This window comes from Sinocyclocheilus anshuiensis, unplaced genomic scaffold, assembly GCF_001515605.1.
Source record: "Sinocyclocheilus anshuiensis isolate Anshui unplaced genomic scaffold, SAMN03320099.WGS_v1.1 scaffold850, whole genome shotgun sequence".
Taxonomy (NCBI): Eukaryota; Metazoa; Chordata; class Actinopteri; order Cypriniformes; family Cyprinidae; genus Sinocyclocheilus; species Sinocyclocheilus anshuiensis.
The window spans coordinates 444,931-457,052 of record NW_015537937.1 but is presented as its reverse complement, the minus strand read 5'-3'; the positions used below and the strand labels follow the sequence as shown (position 1 = coordinate 457,052).

Here is a 12,122-nt window from a genome sequence, read left to right as displayed (position 1 = left end):
TTTGGTCTTCCAAAAGAGGACGATATCCGCTTTGTCATGCCTAGAGCTGATCCGTGCTGGTCGCTGAGGGAATACATCAACTTAGTGCTTTGGATCACCAGATCGGCTTTCACCATTTTCACCGCTCCTTCGCCGGGGCCGCCGTTCTCGACCCCACCGCCTCAGCTCACTCTTGCCCGGCTTCAGCTCAGGCTAAGCCGGGGCTTTCGCTCACGCTAGGCCGCTGTGTTTTTCGTTGTGAAAGCGAAACTACTTTGTTTGGTCTTCCAAAAGAGGATGATATCCGCTTCGTCATGCCTAGAGCTGATCTGTGCTGGTCGCTGAGGGAATACTTCAACTTAGTGCTGTGGATCGCCGCCACATTTTATGGAGGACTATTTACTGATCTTGGGAGAGTTACGTTAGACTAAAATGCCGGCAGTTCTGACTCACGTAAGTACGTTTTCTTTTATCATTTGCCACTGATGATTCAAACGCGAGTTTTGAGCAGTGTGGAGTAGCACTTGTTGTTTTTTTCAGACCGATGAGCTTTGTAAAAATCGGCGCGTTTCAGAAAGGCGGGGCATAGAGGAGAAACAATAATGTACAGTATGTGGAAAATAATGTGTTTTTTTAACTTTAAACCACATAAACACATTTCATTACACCAAATACACAAAATAATGTTCTTTTTAGCAGCATCATATGACCCCTTTAAGTATAAAACATGGAATTGAATTCTGTATTGTGTGTGTGTAAAATATATAAATACTCTACTGTTCAAAATTTTGGGGTTGGTACAATTTTTCATTTTTCTTTTTTGGCAAGATTGAATTAAATTGATCAAAGGTAGCAGTTAAACCAATTATATTGTCACCAAAAAATCTGTTTCAAATAATAAATGCTGTTCTTTTCAACTTTCTATTCATCAAAAAGTCTTATAAAATTCTCTTTTTTTAAGAAAAATATTAAGCAGCATGACTGTTTTCAACATTGATGAATAATAAGAAATGTTTCTTGATCAGCAAATCAGCGTATTAGAATGATTTCTGAAGGATCGTGCAGCACTAAAGACTGGAGTAGCAATATAATACTTAAATAATATTAAGTTATTTTAAATTGTAATAATATTTCACAATGTTACTGTTTTTACTTTATTTTTTGTCAAATAAATTCAGCTTTGGCGAGCCTATGAGACTTCTTTTAAATGCAATTAAACTAGTGCTGTCAAACGATTAATCGCATCCAAAATAAAAGTTTTTGTTTACATAATATATGTGTGTGTACTGTGTATATTTATTATGTATATATAAATACACACACATGCATTTATATATTTAAGAAAAATATGTTTATATATTAAATATATTTTATATATTATAAATGATATGAATATAAATATATACATGTAAATACATGTAATTTCTTTCTAAATATATACTGTATGTGTGTGTATTTATATATACATAATAAATATACACAGTACACACATATATATTATGTAAACGATAACTTTTATTTTGGATGCGATTAATCGCGATTAATCGTTTGACAGCACTAATTTAAACAATCTTACCAACCACAAACAATTGAAAAATAGTGTAAATTTACATTTAAATATCTTTTTATATTCTTGTTCATTTTCACTTCTATCTTTCGTGTAATTCTGTTTAGGATTATGTTCTGTTTCTCTACTGCAGGGTTATGAACAGAACAGATTTGATATGGAAGGTTTTCATTATTTATAGTTGTGTTAAGTGTACTCTCTCATCCTGTGAAACACTGGCACTGTCTCTTTCTCTCTCACACATAGAATGTTGGCTGCCTCTGAAAGGGAAACTCAAAATAAAAGTGAAAAAGGCTAAATGAAAGAGCGATGTGCATGGAAGTGAAGCTATAAAAAGAGAAAGAGAAAGAGAAACTATTAATTATGAAGCAGGTGAGAGAGACACCGATATGTGTATTTAATTATAGGCAGTCTGTGATTTTTTTGTTTGTTTGTTTGTTTGCTGTGATATTCTGCTTGCTTTTTCCTACTTCTTCACATCTCTCATAGTAACGGCAGCAGGTGTGAACAGCGCTGGACTCTGGGGCTGAAATTTATGGATCACTCCCACAGTTCTGGAACCTAAAACATCAACAGCAGAATGGGCTGACAGGTGGCTGAATCCAACACACATACACACACGACACACAAGCAAACACATGCAAACCTGCACAAGACAGCATGTAAGCAGAAATGTGGGTGGAATTATGAGAACTTAAGTTTTAACTACTTGGTTTCTTTCTCTGTGGTTTCTCATTTATTTTGTGACCTTTAACCTGGTTAGAAATCAAAGGAACAAATTATTCACATTCAAAAGTTGTTTTACTTTCAAGATTGTGTGACTTGTTAATGAAATTCTGACAAATGTTTTAACATTTTTTTTTTATTTTGTCAAAAATGAAGGCGAGACATTATGGCGCATATTGATGATATATAAATGATTGCATTTAAAACATATTGCTGACACAAATATGACAAGAAAAATACAATGACAAAGTAATTGCCAAGGCACTAAATATTTTTTGAAGACGGTACAAAAATTTGGGGTTGGTAATACTTTTATGCTCTCAAATGGCAGCATTTATTTGACATTGTGGAATACTGTTACAATTTTAAAAAACTGTTTCTAATTTTTTATATATTTTTAAAAGTAATTTATTCCTGTAATGCAAAGCTGAATTTTCAGCATTCAATACAACAGTCTTCAGTGTCACATGATCCTTCCGAAATCATTCTAATATGTTGATTTAGTGCTCAAGAAACATTTATTATTAGTATCATTGTTGTTGAAAACAGTTGTGCTGCTTATCTTTTTTCCAAAAGAATAGCATTTATTTATACTTTATAAATGCTTTATAAAATTGTTTATAAATGTCTCTTTACTTGCACTTTTGATCAATTTAATGCATCCTTGCAGAATTAAAATATTAAATCTTAACCCCAAACTTTTGATCAGTAGTGTGTTTTATATAATTACATTTGCCCTATTTAAATAATAATTGCTAAAGAAAAATAACAAGTGTGTGAGTGATATCCAAGTATTCCCTATGTTGTGGGGACATTTAGTAAACCCTGAACTTTTTGTGATGTTGTGGGAATAAAACAGCTTTTAAATATGTAAATAAATGTAACTGTTGTTTTAACCTGTGTGCCAATGTTTGACAAATAAAAATTGTCGTTAAAAAACAGCTTTTAAATCATACTTTTTTGATGAATGTAAAAACTTAATTTTATACCATTTTGTGTGTGTGTGTGTGTGTGTGTGTGTGTGTGTGTGTGAGTGAGAGAGAGAGAGATTTGGATGGCTGCTCTCTACTGTCTCCTGCTGTCCTGTGTTTTTTGTGGTAGAGACGTGTTTTTTTGTGGTAGAGACATGAAGGTCTTTACCTGCAAGCAAATTCATAAAGGTTTGTGAAAGGGTAAGCTGCTTTGTTGGGTTTTGTGTGTATGTGTGTAACCAGAGAGACACAATGACATTAAGGAGAGTGAATTAAACTATGACCAAGCATTTAATTTTAAACACCCTGACCATGATAAACACAAATTAAGCACCTAACACAGGCAGCACCTGGTCTTTCCAGGCAGAGATTCTGTAATTACGCAAATGTGTCTGCTGAATATAGAATGTCCTTCATGCCTATCTGAGCCCAAACATTCAGTGCCACAGTATGTGTGTGTGTGGTAATGTTTTTTCTGCAGACGCGCTAATGTATTTTCTGTGTCTTTTTTTCAATGGCTATTTTAGTGAAGGTTTCCTCTTCGCTGTGTTTCAGTTGTGAGTGTGTGAGCTGTGTCTGGATGTGTGTGTTGCAGCCTCTCTTTTTCCTGATCTTCTCAGTCACTTATTCACCAGACAGCCTGATGGAGGAGGAGAGAGCGGCAGACAAAGAGAGAGAGGTGTGTGTCATGTCAGTGATGTCTTTCTTAGCATTGAGCCATGAGCCAATAATTGCTGTAATCAAGACGCTTTAACACGCACAGGTGTGTGAGGTGAATTTGAGAAGAATGAGTGGATCGTTCCACTCCCTAGTTCCCTACAACGTGAATTAATTAACATGAATTCTTGCATTAGCAAGGGCCTTTGAAACATAGGGACACTGATGACTCAATTACATGCGACACATTTAAAAGGTCACACATTAAAATTATGCTGGTATTAATCAGCTGTTATATATCAAAAGTGATTTATAAAACTGCATTTACAGTAGAATTTGTGCTTAATTCACTTGCAGTCAGACATGCTGTATGTAAATGCAAGCACATGTTTAAAGTTTCGTCCTCAGTACCCAGAATCAAGTTGGTGGATTCTGACCTAGACTTTTGAGAGAATAGAGCTTCTACTGTAAACATAAAAGATTAACCTCTGCATAAACTTAAAAGCTGCAGGGTTTTGTAATTTCACATGCTCAAAGCCTAGTTTGACCGCAGCTTAAAGGGATAGTTCACCAAAAAAAAATTTGGTCATCATTTACTCACCTCTAAACCTGTATGACTTTCATTTTTTCTATGAGAAATTAGTTTTTATTTATCTATGATTTGGACTTGCGTGTTCTGCAAAAGATAGAAAATCATACAAGTTTGGAATAACATGAGGGTGAATAAATGATGACAGAGTTTACATTTTTGGGTGAACACTAGGTGTTGTTTACCACAGAACCTTATGGAATATATGATAACCAGATGTATTGGGAAAATGATTTATAAAATAAACTATATTTGTTTTTATTCTAAAAATGCTGAACGTTTTTAACTGTTATGTCCTCATTTAGATGGATAAGATGATAAAAATGATATTGAGATATACAGAAAAACACTAATATTGTTTAGTATGATTACAATTGTTAGTGTTTTCTGTTGTTGTTTTTTTTTTTGTTTTTTTTTTGAAAGAAGTCTCACTGAGGCTGCATTTATTTGATCAGAAATATAGTTATGGTATTTCAATTTAAAATAACGTTTTTCTCTTTGAATATGTTTTAAAATGTAATTTATTCCTGTGATGCAAAGCTACATTTTCAGCATCATTACTTCAGTCTTCAGTGTCACATGATCCTTCAAAAATCAGTCTAATATTCTGATTTTGAGATAAAAGCCATGATGTTGACCTGTTCTCATCTGATTCACATTTAACTAAACAGAGAGAATGAAAGAAAGAGATCTGACTTTTGCGCCTCAATGGGATCGCCTCAAATGTCACACTTTAATTGGAAACCAAACACAAATGAACCACCAAAATGTACAAATAGGCACTCACACACAGGTCTATATATGGTCTATAACAGCACAGTAGCAGCATTCACAGACTTAACCATGAAAAACGTGACTCAGTTTTATTTAATTCTTCCCCAAACGTGTGATGCTTTTCTTGCATAAACACTCAAATGATGTGTCTACATTCAAGTCTTCACCAGTTCCTCAGTTCACATCATTAGCAGTATAATCAGCCCTCTTCCATCACTCATCCTGACAGTAACCTCCTCCTCAGGCTCCACCTCAGATTGCACAACATGCAAACCGCATTCAAACGCATAGTGACACTGTCATATACAGCAAGACATCCTCAGACACGTGTATGCCGCTCCTCATGTTTTGTTCATGACTCATGTATTGTATTTGCAATAGTGTGTCCTTAACAATAAATATTTTCAGCAGTTCTCATATCTGAAAAACATAGACCTACGACTTCAGCTCTGCATGTGAATATATGTGGTATCTCCAATGCGACATATACAGTGCAAAAGTTTGGGGCAGTTTTTTTTTTTTTTGAAAGAAATTATTACTTTTATTCAGCAAGGGTACATTATTACGAAATATTTCAGTTTTAAATAGTACTGTAGTTTCCACAAAAATATTAAGCAACAAAGCCATCTGTTTTCTATGAAGAAATGTTTTTATGAGAATTAAATCTGCATATTAAAGAGATTTCTGAAGGATGTTGGCGCCGATAGCCTAGTGGGCAAGTGTGCTGACGTATGATGTTGTTGCGTTACGGGCGTCCCGAGTTTGAATCCCAGCTTGAGGACCTTTCCCAATCCCGCCCCACTCTCTCTCTCCCACCTTCCTTCCTGTCTGCTGTCCACTGTCTTCTTATCATAATAAAGGCAAAACACCAAAAAAATATATATATATCTGAAAGATCATGTGGCTGGAGTAATGGCTGCTGGAAATTCTGCTTTGCTGGAATAAAGTACTTTTAAAATACATTAAACTTGGAAAGAAAAATTCTAAATTGTAATAATAATATTTCACAATATTACTTTTTACTGTATTTATGATACAATAAATGCAGCCTTGATGAGCACAAGATGCCACCTTTAACAATCTGACCAACCCTAAGCTTTATAACAGTAGTGTACAGTACTTGTTTATGTGACCAAGTAATTGTTCTAAATAAAAATAAATCAGACACTGGTTTGATGGTGACTTGATGTTTGGCCAACAGAAACCTCAGAAGAACTTTAATGGAATGACAGATTCTGTCAACATTTACTCCCCCTATGTCATTCCAAACCTTTTGACTTTTTCTTCTGAGGAACATTGAGCATGTTCAATCTTGGCACACGAAGACACTGATTTGACGTCACCATTGGTCTCATAAAACTGATCACGGCGTGCCATATTTGAATATGCATAAGTGTGTATTAATTTCTGTTCCTCCAAACAAAGCTATCGTTTGGCTTCAAATAACTTATAATATGGTGCCTGAGTTGTTTGTTCTAGTTTCATCATACTTTTACAGTATTTTTGTCCTCTTTGGAGCTTAGATAGGCTAATTGCCTTCCACTGCGTGTTTTCATTGTAGAGTAAAGCATCAACATTCTGATAAACTTCTTCATTTGTGTTCTTCAAAAGAAATGTTTGAAACAACATAAAGGTGAGTAGGATGATAGAATTTTTATGTTTAGGTGAACAATTTCAAACTGAGTCATGGTTTTGATTGTTTTGTGGGCTGCATTCAGTGCAGCAGCAGAACTGTTAGACCAGGACCCCCAGTTATATATATAATGTTAACATGAATTTTGCCAAGTCACCCTTGTCGCTTCAAGTCGGATAAAGGGTCTGCCATTAGGGATGATAGGAGTTAGAAGGGGTTTTGCAGGATGATGATCCAGCACTGGTATTACTGTAGGTAGACTTGATTCACTTATTTTAGGTAGACTGGTAGCCTATCAGCTAGATTTGATTAATTGATTTTTATGAGCGAGTTTCCTGTGGCAGTTAATCGTCCCTCTTTTTTTCAGAGCAAGCAGAAAAAGTAAGGAAGTGAGCAACGCATAGAGAAACTCCTGGAAAGACTGGGTGTCGTATGGTACAATCCCACAGCCGCTAAAAAAAGAGCCGGCAGCGCGAGAGGGGGACGTGATGAGTCACTCGCGAGGCGCTGTAGGCCCGCTTTGATCAGCCGCGGTTAGTGTCTCGCGCTGTAAAATATTTGAAAAAGACGAATAGTCGGTGAGTCATAGTGACGGCACTCGAGCTAAGTGTGTTATGTTGCTAAAAATATCCTGAAAAATTCGATAAAAATGATAAAAGCCAATTGCAATATAACTTTAATAATATTTGAGTTTTTCGTTTTTTGTTTTACCGCCATTTTTGCCAGACAAGTCGCGCTTTCTTATTGAAAACGACGGCAGTTAGACGGATATTGTACTCTTGGAAAATGGAATGAGGACAATTAGGAACAAAAATAAATAACATCAAAATGTACATAAAAATTAATAAACAATGCATAATGCAACTTACGAATTAAAAGAAATAGCCTAAATAAATTAGCTAACTGAAACTAATAGACAAAAAAACTTGTGTCTGAAGCGCTTGGTAGCCTATAGCCTACTTTTTAATTAAATTAATAGACTAAACTAAATTAGTACAAATGTAAATGTTTCTGTTTTGATTCCAATCATTGAGGGTACCAATTATAAAGGCACAGCAGAAAACAAACAACAAAAGCTGGGCGCGGGGAGGAAAAAGAGGCAAGGAGCTCGTGACGTCGGGAAGTCTCAGTCACACACACATACACACACACACACACACACTCCTCCTCCTCTCTCTCTTTCGCTCAGTGTAAATGCCATCTCCACCAGATGAGCGCGGACGCATTGAATGCTTCTGTATAACATCACAGAAGCCATCTGAATCATCACTGACTGATGCAAACGTTTCTGTTGTTTATGCTTGCTTGTTTGTTTGTTTTATGAGATATTATTCTTGGATTTCAGCTCTCCATATCCTTCGCGACCGGTTCTGCTATGCAAAACCCCCCAAAACTGACAAAGAGGAAGGTCTTCTCGACACCCCTCCAACCCTAAACCTCACCTCTGGATATGAGAAAGATTCCTGGAGACAGTTCTTGAGGGGAAAACATACCACAGAAGACGCACATATTGTAAAAGACCGGACTGTACCGCGGAATGGCGTTGTGGAAAGGACTCCTTAACATTCTTGTATGTGCACTCTGGTTACGTTAAAGAGAACAAAGCCACACCAAGACCTTCTGCAGCAGCGCAGACAACGGGGGGCATTTTCTTCTTCAGACCGCGTTAAGATGCGCTGTTTTTCAGCACGCCAGCGGGCGCATGCCATGCTGTAGCGCTGCGCAGTCAAATGGCACGAGCCAGCGCGACCGAATCGCTCTGACGTTCGCGGAGGACAAGACGTATGATGATGAGCGGCAGCTGCCGTGGGACCAGTCTGCTTGTCCCGATGCGTTCTCCACTCTCCGTTCGGTTCGCCTTCACTCTTAATCGCACACACCTGCTCGTCTTCGCTGTCTCTGTTCTAGGAACGCGCGTGGGTAAATAGAACCGCGCTGGGAACAATGGAGTTGTCTGAGGTTCGCTGTTCCAGCGCGAGCGAGGAGCTGTACACCATCAACAAGACCCCCAGCAACAACAACGGGAACCGACCGAAGCGCCTGCTGTGGCAGAACGCCGTGCGGCACATCACCGAGCAGCGCTTCATTCACGAGCACAGCCCTAAACCCGTCTCACCGGACGAGCCTCACGCGCAGGGCTCGCGCAAACAGTCCGCCGGCAGGACGTCGGTGAGCGACCGGCACAACAACGGCGGCACTAAAGTCTTCCCCGAGCGCTCGAGCAGCGACCTGGGCTTCCTGCAGATCGACTGCGCGCCCAGCAACTCCGACTTCTTTCTTAGCTGGGGCTACACGTACCGCGGGGTCATCTTCCCCACGCTGCGCTACGCCTTCAAGTCCAGGGACCTCGAGCGCCTGTACCAGCGCTACTTCCTGGGCCAGCGACGGAAGTCGGTGGTGGTCATGAACATTCTGGACGTGGTGACCAAGCTGACCCTGCTCGTGCTGCACCTGACCCTGGCGTCCACGCCGATGGACCCGATCAAAGGAATGCTGCTCGGCTTCTTCACGGGCATCGAGGTGGTCATCTGCGCACTGGTGGTGGTGCGCAAGGACACGAGCTCGCACGGTTACCTGCAGTACAGCGGCGCGGTGACCTGGGTCGCCATGGCCACGCAGATCCTCGCGACGGGACTGGGCTACGGTTTGCTCGGGGATGGGATAGGGTACGTGCTCTTCACGCTCTTTGCCACCTACAGCATGCTGCCGCTGCCTCTCACCTGGGCCATCGTGGCGGGACTGCTGACCTCCGCGCTGCACATCGCGATCCAGCTGCTGGTGCCCCCTCGAGCACAGATCTCCACGAATCAGGTGAGACAGAGAAATGTGCGATATTGCATCATGCCAAGTTTGGGTGCAATACTGGATGTTTTCAGTGCTCGAGGCATTTAACCAAAGCGCAACGGTCTCTGTCCATCCAACGTGGTGCTGAAAGTGACATTATAAGGTCGTTCTTCGCAGACTGAGTCGTGCTGTTCTGTCTGATACTGATGGCTTGTTTTTGCGGTTTAAATTTTATAGCGGTCAGTAAAGGTCAAGAAGAGCTCGTGAATGCGGCAAAGCAGTCATATTAGAGCACTGCAGTCAGTTACACATTTCAATAACATCTGAGGAGAGCTTGAGCATTATGAGCTCTTCCAATATATTTATAAAGACATATTTGCGAAACGAATTGTGTATATTTACAAAAACAAAAATTACAAAAATATGCGAGAATTAAAGGAATAGTTCACCCAAAATAAAAACACATACTTCGTTTACTTCATGTGGAACATGAAAGATATTTTGAAAAATGTCTTTTTGTCTTTACATTGAAAGGCAATGGGGTTCAAAGTACTCTGGACACCAGTGTTCTTCAAAATTTCTTCTTTTGTGCTCCACAGTGTTCATACAGGTTTTGGTCAACATGATTTGAATTTTTAGGTGAACTATCCCTTATACATTGCATTGACACGGTTGCATGTGTTTGTATACCGATCGGCAAAGCCTCTTTTTCTCTCTGTCAGATGCTAAGATATTCTAAATGACAAGATGACCTGAGGTCATGCCACTCCGCATGTGATCATATCACATTTAAATTGAGTCATAGTGGCACTACAGTTATTTTGTGTCTTTCACCTGCACACACACACACACGCTGTACACAAACAAGCGAATGTGCTGTACACAAAAACAAGCACGCAGACACACGCAACAGTGAGGAGACAGGAAGCCGTGCGAGTTAATTATAGTGTGCAAAAATTATTCACTGTGATCACAGCAGAGAGAGGCAGACAGACAGAGTTGTTTGGTGTCCTTTCACACACAGATTCAGGCCAGATCCAGATGTCTGTATGCAGATTCAGGTCAAAATATGTAATATGTGTGTGTTGTGTGTGTCCAAGCAGTGGTCGAAGATGCTGTGAGGTAGACTGTAAAAATAGCAAGCGTGGGAGGGAGATATGGAGAAGGGCTCTCTGACTCACACACTTGTCTGCCAGCATTTCCTTGTTTCCCATCTCTGTTTCCCTCTCCTTCGCTCATACTGCAGGACACGCTCACACACAGACACACACCCTCAGACCTGACCGCACACCTGCTTCGGTGTTTAGTGATACTTTAGTAGACATGCTACGTATGTAGAATGTCGTCAGTGCCTGGGTAAGATGGACGTCAGTTAGCATGCGCTTGCTTTCTTGTGCTTTCTCTGGGTTTATGGAAACTCGTGCAGGGTCTCCATCAATCATTTATAAGGCACTTCACAAACTCCACCAGACTAGTGTGAGAGTGTTGTGTGCAGTAGGACAGATTGTCGATAGACAAAGTGCAGGGTGATGATGTGGGTCAGAAGAGTATTTCCTGCTTTCAGTACGAGAGGTTGCGAGTTCAAATCTTGCTTGACTGGCAATAAATACACCCACACATACATATATATATTGCATGTTAGTAAGATTTAAAATTTTTTTAAGTCTTCTGTGCTCACTGCAAGGCTGCATTTATTTGATCAACAATACAGTAAAACCGTAATATTGTGAAATATTATTAAAATTTAGAATCATTGTTTTCTATTTGAAAATATTTTAAAATGTAATTTATTTCTGTGATTGTAAAGCTGGATTTTCTTATTATTATCAATGTTGAAAACAGCTGTTTAATATTTTTGTGGAAACTCTGACAATTAAAAAAAAAGCATTTATTTGAAATACAAATCTTTTATAACATTATAAATGTCTTTACTGTCACTTTTGTTCAAATTAATGCATCCTTGCTGAATAAAAGTATTAATTAATGTAAAACAAAATCTTACTGTCCCCAAACTTTTTAACAGTGGTTTATATATATACATATAAGCAAGTGGAATATTTTTAAATAAATGTAGCAACAAGATAAATAGTAATAATTCATAATTGAGACAAGAAGTCTTAGACACTTACTGGTACATGTCATTAGTATAGTATGACGTGACGTGACATGACATGTGGCCAAGTATGGTTACCCATACTAGGAATTAGTGCTCTGCGTTTAACCCATCCTAAGTGCACACACACAGCAGTGAACACACACACACCGTGAACACACACCCGGAGCAGTGGGCAGCCATTTATGCTGCGGCACCCGGGGAGCAGTTGGGAGTTCGGCCTTGCTCAAGGGCACCTCAGTCGTGGTATCGAAGGTGGAAGAGAGCGCTGTACATTCACTCCCCCCACCTACAATCCCTGCCGGTACGAGACTCGAACCCGCAACCTT

At 39.2% G+C, this 12,122-nt stretch overlaps 1 protein-coding gene across 1 annotated transcript in view; it reads left to right on the top strand.

The window, feature by feature from the left end:
• Nucleotides 1-8,104: 8,104 nt before the first annotated feature.
• Nucleotides 8,105-12,122, top strand: part of LOC107659784 (adenylate cyclase type 8-like) — a 56,834-nt gene continuing 52,816 nt past the window's right edge. Inside the window, exon 1 of the mRNA XM_016448816.1 lies at nucleotides 8,105-9,707. Coding sequence (XP_016304302.1) covers nucleotides 8,841-9,707 — 867 coding nt within the window. The 5' untranslated portion in view covers nucleotides 8,105-8,840. The remainder of the gene's footprint in view (nucleotides 9,708-12,122) is intronic.